This window comes from Cibotium barometz, chromosome 18, assembly GCF_041138505.1.
Source record: "Cibotium barometz isolate CiBa-2024 chromosome 18, ASM4113850v1, whole genome shotgun sequence".
Lineage (NCBI taxonomy): Eukaryota > Viridiplantae > Streptophyta > Polypodiopsida > Cyatheales > Cibotiaceae > Cibotium > Cibotium barometz.
The window spans coordinates 48,986,152-49,003,119 of NC_141063.1; the positions used below are offsets into that span (position 1 = coordinate 48,986,152).

Sequence of the window (16,968 nt, forward strand, 5' to 3'; positions counted from 1 at the left end):
ACATGCCATGCTCCTGCACTACACAACTTAAAGCATTCTTTGAATTTAAATTAACAAATTTTAGATTTACACAAATGAGAAAAATATGAGAGCACCTGGTACGGCGAGTACAATCCAGATGCAACCGGTACAATTTGTAGTAGGTACAATCAAGCACGTTAGGAACTTCACGTGTGCAAGTACAGCCAGCCAATTAATATTCGGGTTCTGTACTCTGCAGATACACCAAGTTCATTAAATGCTTCACACATGCAGGTACATCAGGTACTGTTTGCATAGCTGGTACAGTGGGTTCAACAGGCAGGTACAGCAGGTACATCAAGTACTATAGGCGGGTACATCCAGGTACAGTTGGGCAATACGTACACCAAGTACTGTAGGCGGGTACAGCTAGGTACAACAGGGACATCAGGTACATCAAGTACTGTAGGCAGGTACGGCCAGGTACAACAGGGGCAGCAGGTACATCAAGTACTACAGGCGGGTACAGCCAGGTACAACAGGGGCAGCAGGTACATCAAGTACTGTAGGCGGGTTCAGCCAGGCGTGAAGGAGGCGGGTACAGCTAGGCGTGAAGGAGGCAAGAAGAGCCACCAACCCCACACGTGGGTATTTTCCCAAAAGAGTCCCATGCAAGGCTTTTTTTTAAAAGGTTATAAAACCTTTAATCAACTTATTACTTTGGGTCCCCCTCTCATAAGCAAATGTCTTGCCCCTATTTAAAATGGTTGTGAACACAATACCTTATAAATATTAAGGTTTACTCTAGTTTATGGATTTTACCTTTTAAAATGGCTAAAATGAAAATACTTACCACCTGTTCACACGCCACACCACCAAGTCAGCAAACAGCACTCTACGGCACACTGGGGGCGTCCCCGTCCAGTGTACTGGCACGGCATAACAGGCAGACACACGCAAATAAGTCATGCAAAAACAAATTTATGCATGCAGGCATAAATGCATGTGCACAAATAATGGACGAAATCTCCGTTTCATGAAACTTGTACACGAGGTTCCAGTCGGGCACAAAACTGGCGCGACAAATATAAATAAATGTCCTGGTCTTCCTATGGAGTGACAATCCCATAGGTAAGACACCATCCTAGCCATACACGGGTGGCACCAATAGGCTCCCGTCCATACAGCACGAAACAAATCACACACGGGTGGTACAAAACTGGTTTGCGTCCATGTGATGCAGCATTGGTCGCACATGGGTGGCACTGATCTGGCTCCCGTCCATGTGACACCATAAAACTGGCCCTTTCACATGGGACACTGGCCTGGCCCCATGTGAACATGGCACAAATCTGGCCGCTCTATGGAGTGACAGTCCCATAGAAGTGGCTCCAAAAATGGAGATGGACCAAATGGTGTCATCCCCTGGGCTTCTAAACAGTTGACCTCAACTGAAAAGCCTCAAGATATGCCTGCAAAGCTGAGGGTAGTTAGCAAAATAATCCTCATCTACCCACTTTGCATCAATTGGCAAATAATTTTTAAATTTCACAAGGTATCTCCGGGAAAGCTTCCCATGTGGTAACTTTCTCTCCTTGTGAAATACAATCTGCTCTGGCTGAAGGATCCCCTCAAGCTCATCAACTTCTGGCGGATCTTCTGTGACAGGCTCCTCTGGATTTGGCCCCACATACTTCCGCAAAAGACTTACATGAAAAGCATTGTGAATCTTCCAATGGCTGGGTAAAGCAAGCCTGAAAGACACTGTGACAACTCTTGGTGGCTATGGCTTTGGGAAAGCTGACCTTTGACGTGTGTCCCGTGGGACCCTGTGGATTGAGAGTGGCAAGACCCCTTGAGCCCGGCGAGCCCGACCACCCCCTTCTTTCATTACAGGGTGAGGATGGATGCATATGATAGACAGCTGGGAGCAACAAAGCATTGGGCCTCCTACTTCCTCTGAGATTTTTGTGTGTGTCTGTGGGATAGCTTTGAGCCAAGGACGGTCACAGTCTTCCTTTGGCAGTTAGCCCCCGTTGCCGGCACTTGGTTGGTGAATGGCTGGCACAGAGTGCGTTGCAGCGACTCTTGGGAGTGGCAGCGGCACTGCCTTTGGGATGTCCCCAAAGCGCAACAGTTTTTGCAGAGTATTCTTTGCCATTACACAACGGTGTGGTCCGCTTTGCACATTATAAGTAGTCTGGGTGGCAGAGGCCAGCTCCACCCTCTTCTATATGTGCAGTTCCTAATCTGGGCCTGTCTTTAGAGGCCTGATCTACAGCATTTGTCAGAGATGGAAGATCATCAGCAGCATTGCTGCATGGCACATATAGTGGGCCCGTTGCAGTGAGGCTCCATCCAATCCCCCAACCCAGCTGAGTCCATCTGCTCCATTTGGACTGATATCATTCATACCCTCCACATCTAGTAGGGGAAGCTCTAGGGAGGATTGGATTGCATGCCAGTTTTTCATTGAGAACGGCCAGCCATGGAGGGAACCACCTTCCCTAACTGTTCTCTTGACCTCTTTTGAGGGCTCTGAGCATGTACATCTAGCCTTTGGCTGCTTGATTTTTAACTAATGGAAGGATGTTTTTTTCTGGGGAAAAAAAGAACTAGGTTTATGGTTATCTTTAATTCAAATAAAAAAAATTTCTTTTATGCCTATCACATGTTGCTATTTTAGGTGATCATGCCGCTAGCAATAAAGGAGCTGGGGTCTGCAGATGCAACAAATAGGAGAAATGCTGCTTTTTGTGTAGGAGAGCTGTGCAAAAACAGTGGAGAAGTAGCATTGAAGTATCCAAGTATTCTTGATATTTCCACATTCACTATGTCGTTCTCTCAACACTCAACGATTACTGTGCTATGCTAAAACCTTAAAATTTTTGAATAGATATTATAATAACATTCTTTTTGCATTGCATCAACTCTTTGGAGAAAATGAGACTGATGATGCTGTCAGAGACAATGCAGCGGGGGCTGTTGCTCGCATGATAATGACACAACCTCAGGCCATTCCCTTGGCTCAGGTAGCTCCCTAAAGTAATCTGCTTTCTCCCATATATTTTTTTATAGTAATCTACTTTCTTCTATGTTTTTAACAGTCTTTATTTGAAGTTGAAAGGGTGTAGATTGCATGGTAGATTCTTAGAAAGGGTATAAATTGCATGCATATTCCCAAAAGGGCTATAGGTTGCAAGTTTATTTGACATCAGTGGTTTGGTCTACTGTGTGAAGGGATTTGATGTGGTTCTGTCTTTCTGTTTACAGGTTTTACCAATTTTAATTGCTGCCTTGCCTTTGAAGGACGATTTGGGTGAATCAATGACAGTATATAACTGCTTATGCAGTTTGATTTTTGCTTCACACCCTGAGGTAGTTCTTATATACATCAGGGATGCTGGGTCCATGCTGTCTGCACAGTCTCTCTCTCTCTCTCTCTCTCTCTCTCTCTCTATATATATATATATATATATATATATATATATATATATCCCTTTGTAACAGTTTTTTAAGTTTCTTTTAGTCTTCCGTGGCTTAGTACTAGAGGAATATTTGTACTACTTTTGGTCTCATAGACCCATTGTGACTTTTTCCCCATGATTTTGTCACCTCATGGATACATTGTAACACTTCTGGTCTCATAGACCCTTCAGTCCTTTGTAGACGGTAATAGAACACTTTCTCTCTCTCTCTCTCTCTCTAGAGTATGGAGGACAACCCCAAAGGACTCCACCAAAAGCAAGGCCTTAGTGCTACAGTTCCCGGACGAGGAGAGTAGGATGAGCTTTATGAGAAGACGGGCTATCTTGAGGAGCTTGCCAGGGGACCCCATCTACTTCGATGATGACCTCACATGGATGCAGCTGGAGCACAGAAGATTATGCATGCCGAAGATCAAGGCGGCACGCAAAGAAGGGAAGAAGGCACATTATAGGGATGGTCACTTCTACATTGATGGGAAGAGGGTCGAATAGCGCCATCTGGCCTATGAGACACGGAGGAAACAACATGAAGACAAAGAGATACACATAGCAGTCTGGAACTGTAATGGAGTCCTATGGACACATCCAGGGAGACTTGAGGTGATGGAGGGCCGGGATATCATCTTGATGACAGAGACACATGAGAGCCCGGAGAGGGGCTTACCACGGGTTGAGGGTTATCAGTAGGAGTCAGCTCACCGACAGGGGATGAGACAGGCCACCTCCCGAGGTTCAGGAGGCATTGCAGCGCTTTTCAGACATGGGTTACATGAGCATGTTCAAGTCGTAGCATGAGACTGGGAGGCGAGATACATGTGGATTAGCTTACGCCTCTCGGAGACCAGATGGATTTATATCGCCCTTTGCTACTTTCCTCCGAAGGAGTCGCGGTTTGCCACCACCGAGGAGCCGGGTGGAGGAGAGGCTACTGAGTCTCCATACTCTGTCTTATTTGAGGAGATCTTACACTATTCGACACTGGGAGAAGTCTTCTTGATGGGGGACTTCAATGCACGGACTCAGAGCAGACAGTGCGAGATCTTTGACTTTGAGGATCCCTTGAGACTAGAGCCGCTAGCTACAGAGGATACAAGGACCACTCGGATCTCCGCTAACGGAGGAGCTGACAACACTTGATATGGGCAACAGTTGCTGGAGCTTGGGGCCCGACACCATCTCGTTATTTATAACGGGATGACTTAGTGGCCAGATTCAGGTGGGTTGACTTGCTTTCCAGTGGGGGCGAGAGCAGTACAGTGGACTATGTGATGGGATCCCGACAGGCAGCAGATATGTTGTCTCACTTCACCGTACCACCATGCCCCATTGGGGCGGATGCCAGGTGGCAATCCACAATCTTGCAATCCAAGGTGGAGGCCTCCAAAAATGCGACTGTCGAAGCAAGGAGTTGCAGGTTCGCTTATGAAAAAGAGAGGCAATGGACGACGGCCTTGGTCTGGTATGACGGAGCGGTTGCCATGAAGTTATCTTGGGGATTTAAAGACCAGAAGTTTCCTAATCTTGCGTAAAAGAGAAATTTACCCGAAAGCGGATAGCACATGACTAGGAAGAAGAAGAAGAGGATAGAGTGGGGTGGACAAAAGGGGGGAAGCACGGAACCGAAAGGGGATTGGTCGGCATCTGGGTGGAGGAAAGAGGGCGAGGAGGAACAAAGGAGGAGACTAGTGGGCTGCGCAGGGGGCCGAGGGATAGCTGGTAGCGAGGAGACAAAGCAGAGCAATGGCAGGGTCTGAGGCGAGGGGGGGAGGCAACACGGAATGAGGGTGGGGACTGAGACAGGTGCAGGCGAGCTACTGGGGCAGGAGTCTGATGGAGGGAGAAAGCAGGAGATGAGGGAGGGGGAGGCGGAAGAGACATGGGTGTCTCCTTCCTTTGAGCTTGGTACGAAAGACCAGTTTTACAGGGCCATTTTTTAGTAGTCTTTGAGGTTGATTTCAGTGTGATTCAAAGATACATTCAGATCCATATGTCACGTGCCATACATATCGTGGTTGGCCAACTCTCAATGTCTTCCCACTGCCTCAAAGACGAGAGTGGCAGAGTTCATGATGCTCCACATGAGGATTGAATATGTAGAGTATGCACCACGGGACATGTGGAAGATGAGGCACACTACATGCTTAGCTGCCCGGCATACTATGAGATATGGGGAACATTCCACTGCCTCTTCCATGAGCGGTTTGGTCCACTTGCAGAGGTGATGCAGTTTGATGATCAGACATGCTTGGGCATGTACTTACTTGTACACCGACCTTGGCCTTCAGACTAAACCAAAGGGCGGTGCAAAACAAACTTGCACACAAAACACTTCAACACCTTCGAACACCTAGAAAAGCAAAACAGACAGGGGGAGCTAGAGTGCTCCTGCAAACAGTACACGAACACCGATTGGCCCCAAAACGTAGTGGCGCCCCTTACGGTATTTCTTTAAGTGATTATAAGAGCTTTGATTAGAATAAGGCTGGAAACTCAGCCGTCTAGTAGAACTCCTAAAGCCTACAAAGACCCTACATCATGGCTTCTTGTTCACTCGGCATCCACAAACAATTCCAGCTATTGCTCACATCAAAAGACTCTTTCACATTGAGTCTTGCATATAGAAGCTCTCTCCCATGATGAGGGTTGCCACAACCATCCATAGCCTCTCACCCTATGAACAACATCACACCCTGACACATCCAGTGCTCTTGCTTCACAACAAAGACTCCAAACTGTTTTCCCAAAAGAGAACTCGCATCACAACACAACATATTATACAGTCGACACACCTGTACCAACCCTCTCTGCCTTCCAAGGGTACTATCTATCTCAGTCATGGATTCCCCGACCCTTGTCCAATCAGCAGCAAGGCTGTACCAAACATGTGTCCATTCCTGTAACCATTGCCTACATGTGACCTATCTCCTGGAGAAACCAAAAACATGTTTCCTCGAGAAACCTACGACCTGTTTCCGTATGGAATCTTTAGGCCTGTTTTCCCTTGAAACCTTTGTCCTGTTTCCACATAGAACCATACACAACATCATCCAAAGACAGTGCCAATAACGGCATACATTCAATGACCTGTTTCCCCATGACAAATCTGGAAACATAGATAAGCCCACAACTGCAGGTCCCTCTGTTCCTATCAAGCAGGAAGCAAACAATCTGCACCCATGCGAGCTTGCATCTCCTCCATGCCAAGAAACACATCCAAGCTTGCAGGCCAGAGACCCATGCACACAGCTGTACTTGCAGCCAACCAAAACAGCCATAAACAATCTTAAAACAACCCCATGCCTCCTTCCAAGAGAGAGAGAAAAGCCCACACAGCTGTGCGTTTCCTGCTCAGTCCTGCGTTTCTGCCCTCCTGTAGTCCAGCCCACGTGGTTGTGCCAAGAGAGAGAGAGAGAGAGAAATGAAATGTTATATTAACGTCTTCAAAAGGCCAAAGTGACCTATGAAACCAAAGTTACAACCATGTGACATGTGATACACTGTCTGGAAAAGAAAAGAAAGAACTGAACGTAAGTATCTAGCCATACAATACATCAGTAGGGTGCATCCGGAAGCAGCAACTAGGGAGAGTGGGAAGCTAATGCTACTAGTCAAAATGGGGTACATGAGTACATGGATACATGAATACATGAATATGGGGGAGTACAAAAGTGACAGTGAGTACAACAGTATATGGCTGGAGTGGTAATCATCCTAGGAGCTCTTGCATGGGTCTCTGTCGGATATCTGCCATAGTGAGATGCCTGGTCGGATGAGCCCGATGCCTCGCAATGATGCTCTGAATCCTCCGATGTAGGCACTGTCTCCGATGTGATGATCCACGAATCCTCGGGCGTCTGGATCTGCCCAACTGGATAGCTCTCTCAACTAGAGTTCCACGGGGTGCCCACTGTTGGGCTGTCGGCTGTGTGTCCTCGTGGGTAGTCCCTCTAAAGAAGTCAGTAATCTGTCTCCGTGTGGACTCCCTGCCAGTCGAGCGTCTGCTCCTGATAATGGACTCTCTGAGCTTGTGGATCTCCAGGAGATAAAAACCCAAGAATCGCTAATCACAATAGTCCATGACTCTAGAGAGAGAGAGAGAGAGAGAGAGAGAGAGAGAGAGAGAGAGAACCCATGTGTGCGCTACAGCCACTTCCACGAAAGAGAGAGAGAGAGAGATAGAACAGTCCTGTCGTACTGCATCTCTTGCTGCCCCTGCAGTCCCACGCTGCCATCCACGCAAGAGAGGGGGAAAGAGCATAGTAACATGGGACGAGGAACGGGGACGGGGATTCCTGGGAACTGGGACGGGGAACGGCATGGGATGGCATACAAAATATGCAATTTTAAGTAAGCACTCATTCAAGAAACTTAGCAATACTAAAACAAAGTCACTTTACACTTCCAAAGCATCAATATTAAGTCATATTAGCAAAAAAATGGGTGTTACAAAAAAGGAGATTGGGCACCCAGGACCTTGGTGCCAAAGGCTAAAGAAAAAGACAAGGGCAAAGGCCTACGCCCTAACCATGTAAGTGGCATACAAAAAAGAGACTATCACTAGAGTAGTACAAATGTCAAAAAGCCTCAAGGGGCATGTGAAGTGCTGGCCTCATGATCATGGGTCCTTGCAATGCGTGTAGGCTCCATAGAGATGTCCTCCACTTGTTCCTCCAGCTCCTCATCATCCTAAGACATCTCCCACTCGGTAAATGCATCAGCCTTTGCAGTTGCACTCTTGAAAAGCATTCGCAAGTTTGCACTCACAAAGACTAGATCATTTGCCTGTTCCACCCCAAGACGGTTCCTCTTCTTCGATGCAATGTGACTGAATGAGCTCCAAAGTTTCTCTAGGCAAGAGGAACTCACTGCTTGGCTGAGAATGCGGATGGCTAGATGCTGAAGCTCAGGTTCATCCGAACCAAAAACTTCCCTCCACAAAGGAGCCCCAACTTTGAAGCGATCTTCCTATGCATCCATGTGTCCATAAGAGCCCTAAAAGCTCCTATACTTGGACAACTGGTCACGGATCTTCCGCCTAACATTTGGGTTAGGCACAAGTTGAGTCAAGACATGTCTCCATAGCTTGCTCACCTCTGCGTCACTTTCTTGCCCTTTACCCTGAAACTCATGGTCCACCACATAGGCTGTTGCATGCAAAGGAGAGGAGTAGGAGTTCCACCTACGCACACATAGGGCACGGATCTCCTCATACCTGTCCTTATCTGGCTCCAAATCCCTTAGCTTCTCTATCATGCTGTCCATAGCCTCATCAAGTGGACAATAGGTTGAACCATAGCATCAATGCACTTCACTTTTTCCCAAAAATCATGGTTCTTTGAGTTTTCCTTGCATAGAGCTCTTGTCTCAGTGGAATCCAATGGTGAAGAAGTGAACTCGTCACTAATGAACAACTGTCTCAATGCACCACTACACTCTTTCAATCCGTGGAGCATCAAGAAGTTATAGGCAAACCTCGTATGTGAGTATTTGAGGAGCTAACGGCTGGATTTTTTGGAAAATTCATGGTGTAGAAACTGATGGTTTGTGACAAATGTCACTATTTGGCTGTCCACTTGGATGATAGGCCGGATCCATGGCAAGTCCCCAATATCCTTCAAGAGATTATTTAAGCAATGTGCCATGCAAAATGACACGGTGATGCTGGGGTACATGCTCTTGATGATCGCTCCAGCTGCCCTATTCGAAGCCTCCCCATCAGCAACAAAGCCCACAACTAGGTCTCCGCCAATGATCTCTATGCCACTAGCCCACTCTGCTGCTAGCACATTAGCCTCATCCCGGTCCCAAAAGCATCATGTGAGGTGATGAAGTACATCTCACCGCGCAACAAGGCCATGGATCACTCCACTTCCGCGTATCACTCCATCCATCGGCTATCAGGGACACTCCATTCCTTGCCCATTGTCGCTTCGTGTTTTCTGTTGCTTGCTCCACAAGCCTCTTCTCCTTCTCTAGCAATGTGGTGCACAAAGACTCCGATGATGGGGGCGTATATTTTGGACCATACTCCCCTATCTTCTTCACCATGACCTTGAAGTAGTCCGATCTATCCACAAAAAATGAATAATTTAATAACCGATCAACTTCAAAGTTCAAAGTTCAAAGTTCAAGTAACTTGTAAGAGGAACATTGTAAAATGATAGATCTTAAGCTAGACATCTTAATTCTTGATTACTTGGCAGCATGGAAAGCAATGTGGTCATGAAAGAAGAAGCGGGCTATGGCCGTATCCACCTCTTCCTTCTTCTTGGGGTCCCAACTACCCTCAAGAGTACTCTGCCGGCGTGAGTGTGTGGATGTGGTCGGCATGGAGAAGGATGGTGTTGGGGCCCGTTCTTGTGGGGCGGGTGATGCGGCTGCGGGTGCCGATGAAGTGGATGCACATGGGGATGGCGATGTGGATGCCGAACCTTGGGATGGCCTCACTAGTGTTGCGGTATCCACGACCACACACGGCACTCTCCTCTTTGAAAGCAAGGCCTCATGTGCGGTAACGCGTTCAAGAAGCTGCCTCCTCGTTGCCGGTGTGACGTGATCACAAAATCGGACCTTGTGACTAGGCTCATGCAAGAGGTGAGCTCTCATTTTATCCACCCGACCCGTTCACCTATATGGACATAGCTTGCACGACCATGGGCGAGAGCCTCCTCCACTTCCGGGATGATCGGAGTTGACCTCTTCCCACCAAGACCAACCTTGGGTCCTCCTCCCTCTATTCATATTGGCGCCGCCGGAACGAGGTGCGGGGGATGGTCGCGATGAAGATGCCATGGAGGGCGGAGGCAAGTGCCAAGGAGGCTTGAGCAATGGAGGTGAGTGTAGGAGAGAGATGTAGGAGAGGCTAAAGCAACTTGCAAGAGGTGAGGGTGTGTGTGTCTGTGTGCGGCGTGCGCTTGCCAATGGAGAGGCTAGAGCAAAAGGTGAGTGTAGGAGAGCAACAAGACTACAAGTGACAACTTGAAATTAGAAGTTACCCAATGCCACTTGAGCCTTGCCCAAAGCCCACTTGAGTCTTGAGCCTTGAGGAGTGTTGAGCCAATGAGCTTCCCACTTAAGCCTTGAAAGTTGAGGAGCCTTGAGCCTTGCTTGAGCCTTGCTTGAGCCTTGCTTGAGCCTTGCAAGTGGCAAGAGCTAAGAGGCTAGAGCAATTGCCAAGGTTTGTCCTGAATCTTCCTATAGCATGTGCCAATGGGGGCTCTTCTTATAGCCATGGGCCAAGTGGGGAGGGGCTGCCCAACGGCTACAGGGCGCAACGGCTACGGCAGACTGCAGTCAACTGTGTGCGCAACGGTCAGTTGACCGTCCCGTCCCGTTCCGTCCCGCATTCCCGAATTGCTGTCCCGTTGTTACAGCATGGACTCGCACGTCCCCCGGCCGTCCCCATCCCGTCTCCGTTCCAGCACGTTATGGAACAGCGTTCCCCCATCCCAGGGGTCCGTCCCCCACGTCTCCTGTGACTATGGGAAAGAGCAGTCCAGCCTACCGGCTTACCAAGGGGGAGCCCATGGGCTGCAGCCAGACTGTTTTTCGACCAGCCCCTGGGGCGTGTAGCTGCAGCCTGACTGCAGTTCTGCTATGCGCCGCCTGCAGCCAGCCCACCTTCCTCCAAAGAGAGGGAGCCCAAGCGTGAGCAGCCCGCCAGCCTTCCCTTGAGAAAAAGCACCCACGCCCATAGCTGCAATCGACGACTCCTCCAAAAGGGGCATTCCCCCCAATAATAGGGTAACGCCTCCCAAAAGGGCCACGATCTTCAAAAAGGGGTGCTCTTTTATTTATTTTTTGATGGTTTTAATAACCTTTGTCCCCTCCAACCTTTGTCCCCATGGGTTATGAGAAGGGACTTAAATCATTTGGTCCCAATTGTGAACATTCAACAAATGTCCTGCGCACTGACCACAATGTTCACTGACTCTTCCTACGTCCTCACACTTGTCCACACTATCCACCATGTTCCGTGCACACTTGCATAATGTCAAGAGAAAAGCACAGGGCTTAACATACCCCCCTCTTGAAAAATGGCAAGTGTCCTCGATTGCACTCAATGGCATAGTAAGGCATCTGTCGAGCAGAGACGCCTCATATAACAAAAGCAATCGCCCTCAAGTGTATCCGAGTGATGAAACAATCATCGTGCACAATATGGCTATGCTCTCGCATCAAAATGACAAAATACTCTTGCTTGTTCCATAAGAACCTGCAACAAAACTCTAAAACCAAGTGTGAACACATAACCTGTGTTAGCCAAAAACAAAACCATGCGTAATTCCACATATGACACACATACATTCGCAAGCAATATGCTCCTCAAGATGCTTTATCCATTGTAAAGTAATAGTCTAAGGGCTGCTCGCAAGCCTTACGTCCATGGCTATCCCGCAGGACCCACGACTGGTGATACATCATGAGCATATGAAAGCACTCAATGCATTCAAGCAATACATCCGCTATGTACTTCCCACATATGTCCGACATATTCAAGCAATACATCCGCTATGTACTTCCCACATATGTCCCTCCTGATGCTTTATCCACTCCTCGTATGGACATCCCGGAGGACCCACAACTAGTGGTGCACCATGAACATAGTAAAGTACTTGATGTATTATACCAACATACATGCCTCACACGACACAATCTGGAGTATACCCGACGTATTCTCAAGTGTACCAGGATCCAATGGCACCAAAATACAATAATATCTCAGAAAGTGTATGAATACATGCACAAATAGAGTTCGATCCGTATATCCATGAACCAAACCAACTCTAGGATTGCTTGCAAGACTTATGCCCTCCATAGAGTCTCGAAGTGTTAGCTCAGGTTGCCGCAAACTTTGAGCTCAACCAATCCATGCGATTAGCTCCACAAATAGCATTCATCTCAATATCCAATTGACCAACGTTGTGGTCAAGAACAACCAGAACCATATGACAAAGATCAACATCCCAATCTTCCTCAGTCATACATTAGTTCCAAAGGCAAAAACCATCTCTGTTAACCATAGGTTTAGACAGAGTTATCCATAGTTGCAGTTATAGTTCATGGTGGAGCCAACTGTGAACCATACTCGACTTTACCATCACATGTGACTAGTACACAATATTATAGAAGTCCCATAAGCAGATGTACTGTCAACTATCAGTACCTTCGGGTGAATACAAAGATATCACCAAGCGACTCCTAGATGACAACTCAGCTTGTTTGTAACAAGGGAGCGGATGTGAAACCCCCCTCTTGAGCATCAGGCAATGCTCCAGACACGTGTGACTAGTACACAATATTATAGAAGTCCCATAAGCAGATGTACTGTCAACTATCAGTACCTTCGGGTGAATACAAAGATATCACCAAGCGATTCCTAGATGACAACTGAGCTTGTTTGTAAGAAGGGAGCGGATGTGAAACCCCCCTCTTGAGCATCAGGCAATGCTCCAGACCCTAGCTCTGTTGAACCCTAATGAGCCATAGCAAGAGTTGGCTCCAACTCAAAGGCATCAATATAAAGCCGCAATACCTGAGGTGAATCTGCTAAGTCACCCTCCTCCATCCACTTCGCATCCATCAGTGAATACTTCTTGAACTTCACAAGATAGCGACGGGAAACTTTACCTCGTACCTTTCTTTCCTTGTGTGCGAGTATCTGCTCAGGAATAAGAACCTCATCAAGTTCCTCTGCTTTCGGCTGAGCCTCATCTAAATCATCCTCAGGTACCCAAAACTTGCTTGCACTCTGTCCAAGTGGTAAGCACAAGTCCCTGATGAAGCATAGTAGATCACCACTGCTAAACATAGAAAAAAGTTGCCTTCCGAACCCATGAAGCCTCCGTGAAGATACCACCGGTGACAAAGTGTCGAAAGCCATAGCCTTCAACCCAAGTTATGCACCATAACACTTCAACTGCTTTCTTTTCCTAGCCGACTACTTCTTGTCCTTGGTGTCTTTTCTCCTGAGCTTCATCATCAGCTTTTCTCTTCACCTCATACAGGCAAAGACACAGTCCTGTACTGCCTCCTACACTTCCTTTTCACTTTCCACATGTTGAAGCTTTTGATGTGACTCTCATGAGACAACCACGAGCTCGCTCCCTTGGGGAAGTTGGCAATTGTCCCGGCAAGAGCAACCGTGGGCTCACCTCCTTGAGAAAGTGAACGATGTCCCGGCAATGGAACCTTGTAAACCGACCTTGGCCTTCAGACAAAACCAGAGGGCGGTGCAAAACAAACTTGCACACAACACTTCAACACCTTCGAACACCTCTAGAAAAGGAAAACAAACAAGGGGAGCTAGAGTGCTCCTGCAAACAGTACACGAACATCGATTGGCCCCAAAATGCAGTGGTGCGCCTTGCGGTATTTCTTTAATTGATTATAGAAACTTTGATTACAATAAGGCTAGAAACTCAACCGTCAAGGTAGAACTTCTGAAGCGTACAAAGACCTTGCATCATGGCTTCTTGTTCACTCGGCATCCACAAACAATTCCAGCTATTGTTCACATCAAAAGACTCTTTCACATTGAGTCCTGCATACAGAAGCTCTCTCCCATGATCAGGGCTACCACAACCATCCATAGCCTCTCACCCTATGAACAACATTACACCCTGACACATCCAGTTCTCCTGCTTCACAACAAAGACTCCAAACTATTTTTCCAAAAGAGAACTCGCATCACAGCACAACATATTATAAAGTCGACACACCTATACCAACCCTCTCTGCCTTCCAAGGGTACTATCCATCTCAGTTCATGGATTCCCCGACCCCTGTCCAATCAGCAGCAAGGGTGTACCAAACATGTGTCCATTCCTGTAACCACTGCTTGCATGTGACCTATCTCCTGGAGAAACCTAAAACATGTTTCCTCCAAAAACCTACGACGTGTTTCCACATGGAATCCTTAGGCCTGTTTCCCCTTGAAACCTGTCCTGTTTCCACATAGAACCGTACACAGCACCATCCAAAGACAGTGCCAATAGCGGCATACATCCAATGACCTGGGTTATGAGAAGGGACTTTAATCATTTGGTCCCAAGTGTGAACATTCAACAAATGTCCTGCACACTTACCACAATGTTCATTGACTCTTCCTACATCCTCACACTTGTCCACACTGTCCACCATGTTCCCGTGCACACTTGCATAATGTCAAGAGAAAAACACAGGGCCATAACATTACTCCAGCTCAGACGTTATAGGGATGCACTACTGAGAGAGCATAATGAGAGGCAGATCTGACATGACGGTCATTACAGCTTTCTTCAGTCATCATGCATCCTCCATATCAGAGCCCTTTTCTGTACACACTAGTGGTCCGCTCCTCTGCCCTACAGGGGTCCTCAATGTTAGAGCTCGATCTATTTTGCATGTGAAGATGTCCCCAACCCACGACCTTCTGCTGGACATACGCGGATCTACCCGGGCATCAGATCCGTATTGGCTGAGGAGGGCATCCTTATTAGTTGATAATGGCTAGTTCCCCCTCCCCCCTACAGGGTCACATGCTGACATCACATCTGTATACACTAGAGATAGTCGTTTTCTCTTCTCTCATTTACTTTTTCCACGGCTCAGTATATCCATGCTATCATTGTACCACTTATGGTCTCATAGACCCTTCAGGTCTTTTGTAGACGTTAATATTACTCTCTCTCTCTCTCTCTAGTGCTGACATAATGGGTTATGCGTCGGGCTCCCAATCGAGAGATCTTGTGTTCAAGCTGCATCCCCACACTTGGGTGCTGTCGTATGGACTTGGCTGTAAGGCTACAAATAATCTCGCTCCTCCACCCTCCCCCCCGGACGTGGGTGGCCAGCACACAACTAGAAGAGCAGACAGTTGCAAATCAAGAAAAAAGTGGTCCTCTTCAAACTTTTACGTAATAGATGGCTTTCCATGACAAGCAATCTTGTGAGTTTGTGCATTGAGCACTCTTTAGGACTGATTGTCTGTCAATACATGTTTAATATCTATTTCAAGACAGTCCATTTGGAGTCAACTTTTAAGTTATTTTTGGGCCTTTTTGTGTGCAGATTCTGTCATTGATTCCACAAACAGTTCATGTCTTTGCACAAGTGGCAGCTTCGCAAAAGGAAAGTACTGAAGTGAAAGCAAACATTGGCAAGGCAGTTGCTCACCTTTGGTCCCAATATGGACCTCAATTGCAGCCGATTTTGAATAGTCTGCCACCTGACGTTGCAAATGCTCTAGCTTTTGTTATGCCCCCCCGCTAACTAGAAGTTTGTGTGTGGACTGTGTTAGAAAATTTTGTAGGCGTGAGGTTTAAATCAATTGTTTGGAGGAAGCGGCTTCGTGTGGTTTATTCTTTTTTTTTGTTGTAAGAGGGTGCATAACCCTTATAGAGAGGCAGTTGATTTACAAAAAGTTGGCTGACAATGTTGAGAGTGTATATAGCACACATCCATACACGGTTTTACAGAGGTGGAACCTTCATTGGGTCAGATTCGAGCTTGAAGCTGCAAGGGCTATATGCAGCTTTGGTATGTGCTGAGGCGATAAATTAGTATAATTTTGGTATCTAAGGTGGCTGGCATGTACTTCTACTTGACTTTGATCTGTAAGAGCATGTTCTGACTAACGTGTTATGCCTTCTTCTGCAGGCTTCCACATTCCTTGCAGCCTAAGCACTCACTGGAAATGCAGTGCCTTGGTTACTGATTCTGTCCGTTAGTTATGGGTTCCAAGTGAGAAGACCTCAAGCATGGAAGTTATCTCCAAAAGAGCGATATCATTGCTTGATGTTGAGTTGAGGTGTACTTACAATGCAAAGTTGATCTACATTGAGCCCATGTCAATGGGCAATATACACCTCACGAATGCAGGGCTCTGAAGTATATAGAATTAGCGTTATCAATGCAACTGTAAAGAGAGTTTCCTATTGCTTGCAGGTGTGCTTTCTTTTGTTTGGTATTCTTTCTGTACGCATTCCTTGACTCTCAACACGGTTCCCTTCAAAGTAATGGTTGAAGATATATGATGTATCAATCATGTATGTTTATGCATCAGTCTCAAAGCAGAATTTCCTATCGCTTGTGGTATTCTTTTTCGTTTTGTATCGTATAATTACTTTAGGTACTCCTTGACTCAGGACACTTACTCTATGGCTATTGAGACGACTCTAAAGCACTTGCTCTGTGGTTCTTGTGGGGTGTTTTACTAAGAAACACAGCTGGAAATAACTACAATTAGATCACGGGATTCGTACGCTTTGTTTTTTATACATGACAACTAATAGTTCGTGTAATAAATTGGACCTCCACAAAGAAGAATAGCACGGATTTGATGAGATTAATCAGTTTCTCAAATGCTTTTGGTCTTTAAAACTGAGAACCTCTTGTGCGAGAAGTGAAGTGAGGAACTTGTTAAACAATGCAGTCTAATAACTTGTCTGTTTCTAGTCCTTGATGAATGAGCAGCGGTTAAACGAGGGCCAGAAATTTCCATGTCAAACAAGGCTTGCCACTCTGCGTAGTAGCTGTG

The 16,968-nt window shown here is 46.8% G+C and overlaps 1 protein-coding gene across 2 annotated transcripts in view; it reads left to right on the forward strand.

Annotated features, from left to right (window-relative positions):
• Window positions 1–16,516, forward strand: part of LOC147629432 (ARM repeat superfamily protein) — a 102,975-nt gene extending 86,459 nt beyond the window's left edge. For both annotated transcript variants that reach the window (XM_086812707.1, XM_086812708.1), the window contains 5 exons: window positions 2,648–2,760; window positions 2,858–2,993; window positions 3,235–3,339; window positions 15,501–15,968; window positions 16,089–16,516. In XM_086812707.1, the coding sequence (XP_086668833.1) occupies window positions 2,648–2,760; window positions 2,858–2,993; window positions 3,235–3,339; window positions 15,501–15,701 (555 nt within the window). In that variant the 3' untranslated portion in view covers window positions 15,702–15,968; window positions 16,089–16,516. The remainder of the gene's footprint in view (window positions 1–2,647; window positions 2,761–2,857; window positions 2,994–3,234; window positions 3,340–15,500; window positions 15,969–16,088) is intronic.
• The last annotated feature ends 452 nt before the right edge of the window (window positions 16,517–16,968 follow it).